Here is a 12,334-nt window from a genome sequence, read left to right as displayed (position 1 = left end):
AAATTATGGACGAAATGGACATAGCAAAAGGTTTACAATGAACTAAAACAGTTGCTACCTTCAATGTAAAATTGTCATGTTGCTGGCTTACAAAAACATACAACAAAATGCTTGTCCAGGAGAGAGGGAACTATTTAAAAATATGTCAAAAGAAAAAAAAAACAACTTGCAGATGCTGCTAAAATCAGTAAAGAATATATAGAGTGGACTCATTCAAACACTGCAAAAGCATGCAAACACCCTCCAGCTAAACAAAGAAAGTGAACTAGTTGTCAAGAGATCATCCAATACAGCTCAAAGCTTACAATCTCAACAAGCCTATCCATTTGTTGCCAATGTCGACAATAACTTGCCAGCATATCAGACACATATTTATCCATCAATGCATTATAACCCACAAAAAGATTTCCAAATGCATACACCATTTACACAATCAATGCTAGTGGGCTATGTATAAAGATGGGGCTTATGTCATCAAACACGCGATTTTTTAAAGTAACATTTTCAAATATATGCACAATAAACAAAAATATTTCCATACAAATTAATATTTCCCCCCATAATGATTTAAAGTTAGCACTGGCACAGAGAAAGCAAATACAACAAACTATTATTCAATTAATTAATTAATCTGAAGACAATTTTAATAGCTAACAAAGAACCTATTTCCAAATTCCCCACCCTTCCATGAAAAAACCAAGTAGGCTGACAAATGCTTTTACCTTACTGGACTGTGTGAAATATGTGATTATTTAATTCTCTGCCTTTTCTTCCACTGTTTCTGTTGGGGCTTCTGTTTTGATCTCTTCTGTGGCAGGTTTCTCCTCCTCTTTCTTCTCTTCTTCCTCTTTCTTTTCCTCAGGCTTGTCTTCAGTTTTCTCTTCTCCTTTCTCTTCTGTTTTCTCACCATCTTCCTCTTTCACATCACCATTTTCTTTTGGCTTCTCCTCGATTGTTTCTTCTTTTTTCTCTGTTCCTTCTTCTACTTTGGTCTCTGCATCAGCAGCAGCGGCTGCACCCTGGTTGCGCACCCTCTTGGGCTTCTTGACTAGACCCTTCTCAACAAGAACATTGGCCTCTTCAATGATGGTCTCCTTCACATCCCTGGGTGTAATACCTAACACATCCTTCATCTGAAAATAATACAATCTTAGATTAGGAAAGACAACTCAAATGGTCTAAAAAAATACAATATTATCAAGAATAAGATAATCTTCAAAGTAAATGTTGAAAAATACGCACCCTTGCATTATCAAACTGGCTTTGTTTACCAACAATAGGTAAGAATGTTTTTGCGGTCTTGTTGAACAAACTCAACCCCCAAAGAGCAACATTAGGGAGGCTCATGGTGTGAATACTGTAACCTGAAAGAAATAATTTTAAAACTTACACTATATTGTCAAAATAAACTTTCAGGTAATAATATGCTTGATTAAAAATGATGAATACAGAGAGAATTAAAAAAAAAAGACTGCATAATTAAAAAATAATCAACTTAGACCAACCTTGGGGCTTGAACTCTTTAGCCAAGGCCAAAGCAATATCCTTCATCCATAAATTTCCACCATGAAGAATGTGGCGATTCCCTGATAAAAAAAAACAATCTCAATGTCTGACGAGTACTTCACTTAAAATGCTAGCCCCCTATATTTTAACGCCAGTAGCTATAGACTTGCTAAAATTGACACCCACCAGAAGCACTATCAAGCTCCAGAGCCTTAACATGGGCAGCAGCCACATCCCTGACATCTACAACAGAATAGGAAACTCTGGGACATCCAGTAATGCCCCGATCCAAGAGCATTTTTACAACCTGGGAACAAAGAAGAAGAAAAAATTGGATATACAATAAAAAAATTACCATGTCAAAAAGCTAAAATATTAAATGGAGTTAAGCCTGTACAAACTTACATCTGGCTGAGCATCAAGAAGTGGTGGCCCAAGTGGTAATGTAGGATTCATAACACAGAGATCAATTTTATCTGCATCTAGAGGAAATATATTTTGATGTTTAGCAACGTATTATATCTATAACTAACAAAAATGTAATTTCCCATAGAATGATTATTGGGCAAATATTTAATCCAAACTTAATGGAAATTTAAGAGCATACAAATGTAATGTACCTGTAAGTTCCTTAACAAAGTCCCATGCAGATTTTTCAGCGAGAATGAGAGACTTGGTAAGAGGTTCCGCTGTCTCAGCATCTGCCCAATCAGCTTCAGTGAAAACTTTATCTGTGGCTGCTGTGGGTCCAGCTGCAGATTAAAAACAAAAATGAGTTCAGTTAAATCAAGTTTAAAATTGTATGGAAAGTTACTGAAAGTTAGCTGAAAAATACTACATTATGACCAAACCTCACATACCTGTAATTGTCTGATATGAGCTTGTGAGCACAATTCTTTTGACTGTCTTAGCACCAACACTGGCTTTGAATACATGCTGTACAGCATCAACTGCAGGCTGTACTGGTGCTTCACCATCAGCAGCAGGAGGTAAAGCTGCTATCGGTTTTAATGCATGAATTACAAACTGGACTTCTTTCATTGCACTGAAGAAAAAAAACAAATACAGAATAAAAGAATGTGGGGTTTGGTAAAGCTTGATCCTAGCAACAGAAAAAATAATATATATATATATATAAATTCTCCAGATCAAAGCTGTAATTTTTATTTGACTTAAGCAAAGCAGAGTAAATAAAAGGGGTTCATAGAATAGACTAATTTGATGCTTACCTCTCCCAAGCTTCTGGCTTGGCAGGATCAACTTCCACAACCTCCAGCTTATATTTGGCTTCAGGAACAAGTTCCTGTAAAACTTTGATTCTAGCATCTTCGTCTTGCAGGGATGCAACAGTTCCCCTCACCTGGTACCCTTCATCTTGTAACTGCTTGATAATGTGAGCAGATGTGAAGCTAGTAGCATCTGTAACTAGGACCACTGAAAGCACAAAATTGGAACAACATATTTTAAGGAGCAGGTAACACAAGTAAACAAGTATGTATCCAGTTAAGCCAAAGCACTGGTCAATGTTAATTCATAAAACCATATTAGCTTAAAATATTGAGATAGCCACTAAAAATTCAAATTATTCGTATATTCTAATGAAGTGTGCAGACAGTAGCCAAGCATTTCCATCCTGCAACAAGCCAGAGCATAAAAGAGAAATTAAAAAATCAATAAAATCAATAATATAATTCTTTTCATCCCAGACCCATTCAGCTTGTGATGGTAGGATTTTAAACACACTGCAGCAAAGCGTTACAGGTTTCAGAGTAATGTGGTGAAAAGGTTAGTAAAAAGAAGAGATTCATCAGACTTCAAATAGACTATCAGAAAAATATATTTTAGAACAGAACTATGACAAAATGAAAAAGGATGAAAAGAATGCAGGACTAGAAAAACATATACATTATAAACCCTCAATGATTAAGACTGAATATGATCTACTGCTAAGAAATGTAGTCTGACTAGAATCATGATAGCTAACCCAAAATGTCTGGGAAGATAAGGCTCATTAGTGCTGGGGATAGCAACTCATCTAGAAGAGAAATCAAACAACTGCTGCCTTGCAGACTGTTTTAAGTTGAACCATGGCAATGGAAACAACTCAGAATAAAAAAAAACAGACTGACACAATAATCACTGTGGAGAAAACCACCTCCAATAAAGCAATCAAGAACTACAAAGATATCTACCACATGTATATTTCCTAACTAGCTAGTTATAACAAAAAATTGCCTTACTGGAACACACAAGCTAAATTTACCAAGCATGTCAGCAAATGACATCACCTACATGATCAATCACCTATGACTCAGCATTGATTGTATAGAAACCATCCTAGAACATCATTTCTAATGACATGACCTAGCAGTATAAAAACACCCGCCAACAGCACATACCATTATTGACCCATTGAAATTACTTAAGGGTCTGAATATATTATTAAAATGCAATCAATAACTTGTTTTTAAAACATCTCTAAACAGCTTACAACCCTATTACCATATTCTTCAAAATAAAGAAAATAGGATGGTACATGTAAATTAAAGAACTGCAATATCTACCTTAAAAATGCTACCCATCCTGCCCCAATAGCTGACCCACCCATCACTCAGACATAAAGCTGCCTAGGCTCAGCCACTCTCAGTCCCACAATGCACCGAGATATTGATTATTTATAGCAGTCTGGTTCCACAGCCAGACTCCACATTCACATCTCCTGTGCTACAACTAGATTAGCGCCATGTACAAATAAAGATAATAGCAACTAATTCAAACCTTACAAGTAATTGATTTTATACTATATAAAAGTTGACCATTTTATTTCAAATCACAAAATAACTTCTACAAAACTGATAAAATAAAAATTGTATATAAATTAAAATATATTATGGCAAATATTCTCCTTATAATTTTAGGTAATAGGCTTTTGCTGCACTAAATTACTTCCATGTAAAAGTTACAGTGACACAAAAGGCATTGCCTTTAGCATAGCCACTTCACTGTGAAGTAGTATAAGTAGGAAATCTGCAGTCATTAAAACTAGCGCAGTCCTCAGTAATAAAGTATTTACATCCATGTATATTTGAAGTCCATGTGTTGAACACACTAGCAGCTAATGATTCCCATACAAGCAAACCATTATTATACCAGATACAGTAGTGTTATATAACTGTACATGTCGACATTCCCTGATCATTATTAGCCCTAAACATTTTGCCCTTCTTACTAATTGTGTGTATAAGGTTAACAACATCAGCCCATTACAGATATGCCCTTTTGTTAATCATGCACAATCTACATAACTCCACCATTCTTTTAGCAAGCCTTATCCAGACAAAAAATTGTGTATGTTAACAGGCTTCAACTTAAAACAGTATTGCAAAATAAAAATATCAATAATTCATGACTTGTCTTAAAATATATTGAAACACTTGTGTGATAACAAGGCACATCAATTTACTACAGACATGATGTGAAAACAATAGCAATTTAAAGTGGTAATAAACTGAGTAAAAAATAGATTAACACAAGAACAAAAAAAAATAATTGAGAATTAACAGACTAAAAAATGGTATGTCAGGTTGAATTCAGCTGGACAAAAGATGAAGAGTCATGGATAGACTTAGATACAAAGTTAAAAGTGAAAATTACACTTACAATAACAAACAAAAAATAACCTTCTAAGTAAGTTTTAATTATTTACAAACAAGTTAGTAGCAGACAGTATAAGGAGAAACAATTGAAAAAACAAACAGAAATTATACCTGTTGAACGAGACTACAGTAAAAAGTAGTCATGGCTAACAGACATCCGAACACTACATTATGAATATTAGGTCTATAAAAACAACAAACTAAACTAGGAAAATTGTTTAAAAATGGAGGGGAATCTAACTAAAGAGATTGGGGAGTAATCAATGTAAGCCCACACTTGGTAGTTTTATAGTTCAAAAGAGAAGGACCAAAAAGACACTGGTATCTTTCAAAAGCCTGTTCACCGACATGTACTAAGCATATAAGATGAAATGGTAAAGCTAAGTTTTTAAAGAAGAAAAAAACTAAACACCATGCCAATTTAATATTTTGCTCTGATAAAACTGCAGGATCAGGTTTTATGCTTGTAATACTTTTAGTTACAGCAAATAGGACTACCATGCCTGTCTTGGTTGCAATAAACCACTACTGGCCCCCCACCGACAAAATAGAAAAAAATAGAATGATATTTATGCTTAAGTAGGCCTATATAGATCTTATCTAAACAGTGTTGTGTCTGCCCTCAGGAAATTTTAAGTGCCCCCTTACGCCACGCGAAAATATTACTGAACTGATAAATGAATAGGCCTACTTCAAATAAGATTTAATAAAAAGAACAATAGCCTGGCCTATATGATGGTTTTTTTAAAGGTATCTGGCATTGCTCTGCTAGTTAGATGGCATATGCTTGTCATTAGCTAATATTCAGTATAAATTAGTTCTAGATCTAGATCTAGTTACAAACTGAGAGTTACAAACTAATCCTCAGTGCAACTATCTACGCAATAGTTATGCCTAACCCTTGTAATTTCTTAGTTGATTTGCCTAGGCCAATATGACTTGTTGGCCTACCTTAGCCCCATAGTATAATTGCAGATCTTCAGTTCTATAACAAATTACTCATCGAGAGAGACTGGTGAACAGAAAGAATGTAGATATCTAGAATCTAGACGTCTAGATCTAAGTCTACTGAAAGGAAAATCACTTAATGACTCCCTCTGGAATCTGAACATAAACCCAATTTAAATTAGTTAGGCCTAAGAATTTTCCATTTTGAGATCTAATCTAGATCCAGAAATCTAGATCTAGACCTAGATCTAGATAGATAGTTAGATACTCAATAGATCTAGATTCTAGATCTAGATTCTAGTTTAAAATTAATTAAAATTTAAAATGAGGGAAAAAAATTAAATAGGTAGAGTCTAGAATCTAGATTCTAGATCTGATTTCTAGATAGAATTCTAATAAGAAAAGGAATTGGGATAGAAAGAAATAGATCTAGAATCTACTAGATCTAGAATTAACAAAGGTAGACCAGGCTGAGCAGTGCGAAATTACACTGACTCATCAAGACGTTTTTAATAGAGCCGACGCCGGCCGGATGATTTTTAAAAATTCGAAATCATGCTTGCTCTGAGAGCTCTTGTCTTGGTAGACTACATCTCCTGGACTAAAAAGCCCAAACTACTTTTTAAAACAACTTTCCAACACATAGATCTACCATCTAAATTAAGATCTAGGTTTAGATAAAAGTTTTAATTAAAAAAAAGAAAAAGATATGCAGTTGGAGCATGAATCACTCAGAAATGGCCAGTGGCATGTGACCATGCGAAAGGAATTTCGGCACCGCAGCAGGCATGCATGAAACTGAGATGTACTCACGCATCTCATAAATGAGTGTTTATCAAGTGAAGTTAAAGGAATTTGAGCGATATAATTAACATAATGGGGTTAACATAGAAAGATTTAAAATGAACTCACATGAAGCCATGGTTAGTCTAAAATAATGCGTGCAGTGTCAGTCTTCTTTCTTTTATCACTTCCAGCTCAGCATCAGCTACTGACCTACTTTCAATCTAGGATGCTGAGAGTGGCCAGGTACTTGAAGTGAAAATGATGTATTCTCATTTCATTTATTACTTTTTAGACCGTTTTTCAACTTATAATTATTCTATAATTAAAAGCATGCGTACATACTCGATAAATAAAATAAAACACATGTTAAAATTATCTGTACAAGGAATATTGTTAATTAACTCATGTAATCTACAATTTAAATGAATAAATGTAAAATAATAATATAATCACAATTCATATTTTTAATAAAACAACGGTCGGCCTGCTTAGTTAAATATAATTTTCTAAAATATAACATGAAAAATAATTGTACGAAACATTAATAAAAATCTTTTTAAACGATTATTTTATATCTTGTGATCTGTGCAGAATTTTAAAAAATCAGAAATTTCAAAAGTGACAACATGGCAGGTTCGAAATCGAGGCTGGCATTAATTCCAGAAATATTTTCTAAGCAGTGACACAAAAAAGAAATACGGAAGCCGGTGGCATGTTAAAAATGCAAGAATGAAGGGTCCAATAAATTCTAGATGCCCGCAGAAATTCTATCCCTGCCTAGTGATATTATGTTACTAAGGACGTATCAAAATGTTAAGAGTTAAAAAAAATCCATTACAATAGGTATTTTATTTCTTTTGGTTAGTTACTACAAACTATTATTTCCAAGGCCCCACACATGTATGATAAAGCCTTCATGTTGGCTAATTAAATCTTAATCATCAATAATTAGAACGTATATTCAGTAGCGCCGCTAGGTTGGGTGTCACCCGGTGCGGCACCTCAAGGTGTCAAACCCCCAAACAAATTATTACACACATACTCATATATATATATATATATATATATATATATATATATATATATATATATATATATATATATATATATATATATATATATATATACGGTCAACATAGGCCTATATATAGTTGCAATTGGTGTCACCCACTCCCATTTTGCCTAATGAATTTTTTTGAACGCACATTATATTAATCCAACTTTTAATTCAAGTGCAAAAATCATCGTTTTCATCGTAAATTATTAGATTTTGGCGTCACCCTCCCTAGTCGTTTTTCCAAATACTCAACAAAACCTTCTTTCCTCTGTAAATGTTGCAGTTTGTGCTTTCCCCCCCCCCCCCACTCCGGGTGATAGTTTTAAAGTGTACACAATTAATATAGATGTCTAATATCCACAGTCAGTTATTAACATTTTTGTGGAACAACTCTAATTAACCCTTAATTGAACTGATAAAAAAGCGTATTTCTTCTATATATTTTGCAAGTTTTCGCCATGGTATCACCCCCTAAATGGTGTCACCCGGTGCCATTATTTCCTTTTTTCTCTGGAGGGGGGGGGGGGCACTTGACATTTTCGGGGAAGGAGAGGGGGCGAACTAAATTTTCAGGGGGGGGGGCGGCAGACACTCTTAAAAGTAAATATAATCTATATAAATTAAATCTCGTTCAACTGAAGAGATGCCTGGAAGAAACTCTAACCGGTGCGATCCGCACCCCCCCCCACCCGCCTTCGCCTCGCGACGCCTCTGTATATATGACAGACACATTTGAATTTTAGCTACTAATTAATTTTCTTAAATTGGATAAATCGTATCAAATGATTCAAACATTTCAATAGAATATAAATAAGATCTAGTAACGGGATGGGGGCTGTAACACGGTGCAGTATTTCTTTAGTATTAAGTCTGGATCCAGGGGCGTAACCAGGTTTTCATTCACCGTGGAGCGAAAAGTCCAGGCACACTTTTGTGTATACCTGGAATGGGGTTTTTGTGTGGGGCAAGTGTGTGTGTAGACGCCTGAATTTGGAACGACCGGTATGGGGGGGGGGGGGGCAGTGTTTCTTCCAGACATTTTTCTCCGGGAGGGGGGGGGGGGGGCACTTGAAATTTTCAGGGGGGGGGGACTAAAATTTTCAGGGGGGGGGACTAAAATTTTCAGGGGGGGGGGGAGGACACTCTTAAAAAATATTTTCTATATAAATTCAATTTCGTTCAGGGGGGGGGGGTAGACTTTTCTCGGGGGACGGGGGGCGGTGGGCTTTTCTCGGGGGAGGGGGAGACGGACCGAACCCGTGCAGTTTCTGACAACAAGTGTATGTAACGACCCGTGTTTGTATTGCCCAGTGTATATAGGAATACGATTGGACCCGTATGAGTATTTTTTTTTATTTTATTTATTTATTTATTTTTTTTTTTTTTTTTTTTCCTGACCCGTATTTTTTTTTTTTTTTTTTTTTTTTTTTTTTTTTTTTTTTTTTTTTAACTCATATGATTTATTTTAACATGTAACAAAATTATTCAAAAACTTATCATAGCTGATGGAGAAAGTGAGCATTCGGTAAGTGAACTAAATGCTAATGAGGTTAGTACTGAGATGGGCTTATTGTGATCATGAAGAAGTCGAAGTCTGCTTTTGTCAGCTGTCTTAAGTAAGGCGTTGATAATTTTTTTTGGCATTCAAAACAATTGCAATACATGAGCCATTTTATACCCAAATAAAATGGTAAGATTTCCTCTCAAGTCAGTAAAATCTGTAGGGGTTACTAGAAACTATTTTACAAATTGTTTTAATGGTTACTGACAAGTATTTTGTTAGGAGTCAAGTTCAAATCTTTAGGTGTTTCTGATGGGTATGTGTGTGAGGTGTCACTGAAGTTGAAAGGGGTCATCAGGTTTCTTGGGGTCAATAAAGTCTGAGGTATCACGTCCAAGTTTTGGGGTCAGTCAAAAGTTTAGGTATCACAGCTATCACAGGCCAGAGCACAGTTGCGTTTCATCCAGGCTGAATTAAATTTACAATCCCCTCTGGCCTGCCAAAGGCCGCAGGGTTTGTCTCCCCACTTGTTGATGCAGGTTGCTGGCTTTTTGAGTACTGGAGCTGATGTAGTCCTAGCCGTTGTTGGTGGCTGTGGCATGGTGGGTGGTGGTGACGCAATGGTTGATGGTGACACAATGGTTGATGGTGACACACTCACTTGTTGATCGTGTGTTCCAGTGGTGACCAACGTTACCTTTGTTGTTTCATTATTTGAGTCTGATGATGCAGTAGATGTTACTGCTGTACTGTGCATTACATTAGCATTCTTCACGGTGTCTGCAGTATTTATCACTGTGTCTGCAGTATTTATCACTGTGTCTGCAGTATTTATCACTGTGTCTGCAGTATTTATCACTGTGTCTGCAGTATTTATCACTGTGTCTGCAGTATTTATCACTGTGTCTGCAGTATTTATCACTGTGTCTGCAGTATTTATCACTGTGTCTGCAGTATTTATCACTGTGTCTGCAGTATTTATCACTGTGTCTGCAGTATTTATCACTGTGTCTGCAGTATTTATCACTGTGTCTGCAGTATTTATCACTGTGTCTGCAGTATTTATCACTGTGTATGTAGAATTAATAAGTGTGCCATTTAAAGTACTGTTGGAGCAAGCACTGCAAGATTGCTGGCAGTGTTTATCCATCTTATTGATCTCACACTGGCTAGCCTTGGCCCAGTTCTCACATTCTGTATCTGACCAAATATTTCTACAGTCATCAGTACAGTTCATGCAAGATTTTTTGCAGTTTTTTCTCATCCAATGTTTGTTGATTTTACATTCACCATTGAGTGCCCAGGTTTCACATTCAGTCTCATTTTTCCATTTATTTTTACATTCTGCATTTTCATCCCACCCGTATGAGTATGTATTTGTATAAGTCAAGTGAACTCGTAATTCCTTCAGAACACCAGTAATTCTAAAGTCCCATGCGTGTGTGTTATGATTAAATGTATGATGTGCACAGTGTTCAAAGAACTAACAATAACCTTAAATATATGTCATTGTTGAACATGATAACTCTGTGTAACATGCCTGCCTGCTCAAGTATTTTTGCCGTGTAAAACACTCACAAAACTAAACAATTAGTCTTGTGTTTTTTTTTTTTGTAAGCTTAACAAGTGTGCTGGCATGTTTATAAAGAGTTATTTCCCTTATGCTCGCAGCACCGCGCTGACCCACTGACCATCCCTCCCCCCTCCTTGTTATTAACACTCTACCACTTAAATAAAGCAGTCATTCGTGCAGAGGCGTAGCGAGGGTAGGGGGCGGGGAGGGGGGAGGGGGGTGTTGGAATAATAAATTGAAAGGTTGAGGGGGGGTGCAAATCGAAATCTTGAGGGGGGGGGGGGGGTGTACAAATCGAAAGCATGAGGGGGGGGGGTGCAAATCGAAAGTTTGTCCCCGGGCGCCGGAGGGTCGCTACGCCTCTGCATACGTGTAAATTATGCATAAACGACCGAAGGAGGTCGGGGGGGGGGGGGGGATAGTGTTATAGTGTTTCTTTCAGGCATCTTTTTTTGTGATGTTCATTGCAGTACGTCTACCGCCGAAATAGAAAATATATAATTTAACCAGTGTCTCCCACCCCCGGAAATTTAAATGCCCCCACCCTCCACTGTAGAAAAGGGTCTGAAAGAAACCCTGAGGGAATAACCAACCCCCTCCACACACCTTAACACAGCCACCTATCCAAATTTCAAAATATAAACCAATATCTAGGAAAATAAATCAACTCGATAAATAATAAATAATCCTTGTAAGTTTTTTCTTTACCCATTATGCCAGTGTTCAGTGTGGTTTAAGTGTTAAGTATTATGGGACGGGGTGACCTAGCGATAGAGCGCTGTACTGTTAACCCGGAAGTCTCGAGTTCGAACCCGGGTTCAAGTCAGTAGAACATCCCTGAGTCAGGTGGGTACTTAGCTTACGTTAGTGCAAGTAAAGGCGCCTGGGCATAATGCTGACCACACATCCCTTCATATGCCGAGTTCATATCCTTACATCTGTAATATCCTTACATCTGTAATATCCTTACATCCTTATCTGTGCTACTGCGTTCATGAACAATGAGTTTTAAGGGGTTGACCCCTCCCCGTGCTAAAAATGTTAGAGGGCGCCCATGCAAAATTGTAAACATTGTTTAAACTAAACTCATTGTTCATATACACAAGTAACTTAGAAGAAGGTATCACACTACTAAAGAGGGTTGAACTATTTTAACCGACACACCTAACCCCATTCCACATCTATTCTCGTCTTTCCCTCAGCAGTGGGGGCACTTGATATTTTCGGGGGTGCGGACGGGGGGGGGGTGGCGGACACCGGTTAAAATGTATATGTTTTCTATATAAAACTCCCGTAACACTGAAGAA

General features: G+C 36.7%; 2 protein-coding genes across 2 annotated transcripts; both read right to left on the bottom strand.

The window, feature by feature from the left end:
• Positions 1 to 336: 336 nt before the first annotated feature.
• LOC131932470 (uncharacterized) lies at positions 337 to 7,131 on the bottom strand. Its single transcript, XM_059289378.1, has 9 exons — positions 7,023 to 7,131; positions 2,736 to 2,940; positions 2,367 to 2,551; positions 2,127 to 2,258; positions 1,912 to 1,988; positions 1,693 to 1,813; positions 1,506 to 1,586; positions 1,243 to 1,364; positions 337 to 1,133 (listed from the first exon to the last, which is right to left on the bottom strand). The coding sequence occupies exons 1-9, from the start codon at positions 7,030 to 7,032 to the stop codon at positions 753 to 755; spliced, it is 1,314 nt and encodes a 437-aa protein (XP_059145361.1). The 5' UTR covers positions 7,033 to 7,131; the 3' UTR covers positions 337 to 752.
• Positions 7,132 to 9,872: 2,741 nt separating this feature from the next.
• On the bottom strand, positions 9,873 to 10,691 carry LOC131932472 (uncharacterized). Its single transcript, XM_059289380.1, has one exon. The coding sequence runs from the start codon at positions 10,689 to 10,691 to the stop codon at positions 9,873 to 9,875; it is 819 nt and encodes a 272-aa protein (XP_059145363.1).
• Positions 10,692 to 12,334: the final 1,643 nt, after the last annotated feature.

Source organism: Physella acuta, unplaced genomic scaffold (genome assembly GCF_028476545.2).
Source record: "Physella acuta isolate Inbredline_101_S28 unplaced genomic scaffold, ASM2847654v3 ptg002184l, whole genome shotgun sequence".
In the NCBI taxonomy this organism is placed as follows: domain Eukaryota; kingdom Metazoa; phylum Mollusca; class Gastropoda; family Physidae; genus Physella; species Physella acuta.
Note: the sequence above shows the minus strand (reverse complement) of the source record. Positions and strands in the feature narration are given on the sequence as shown.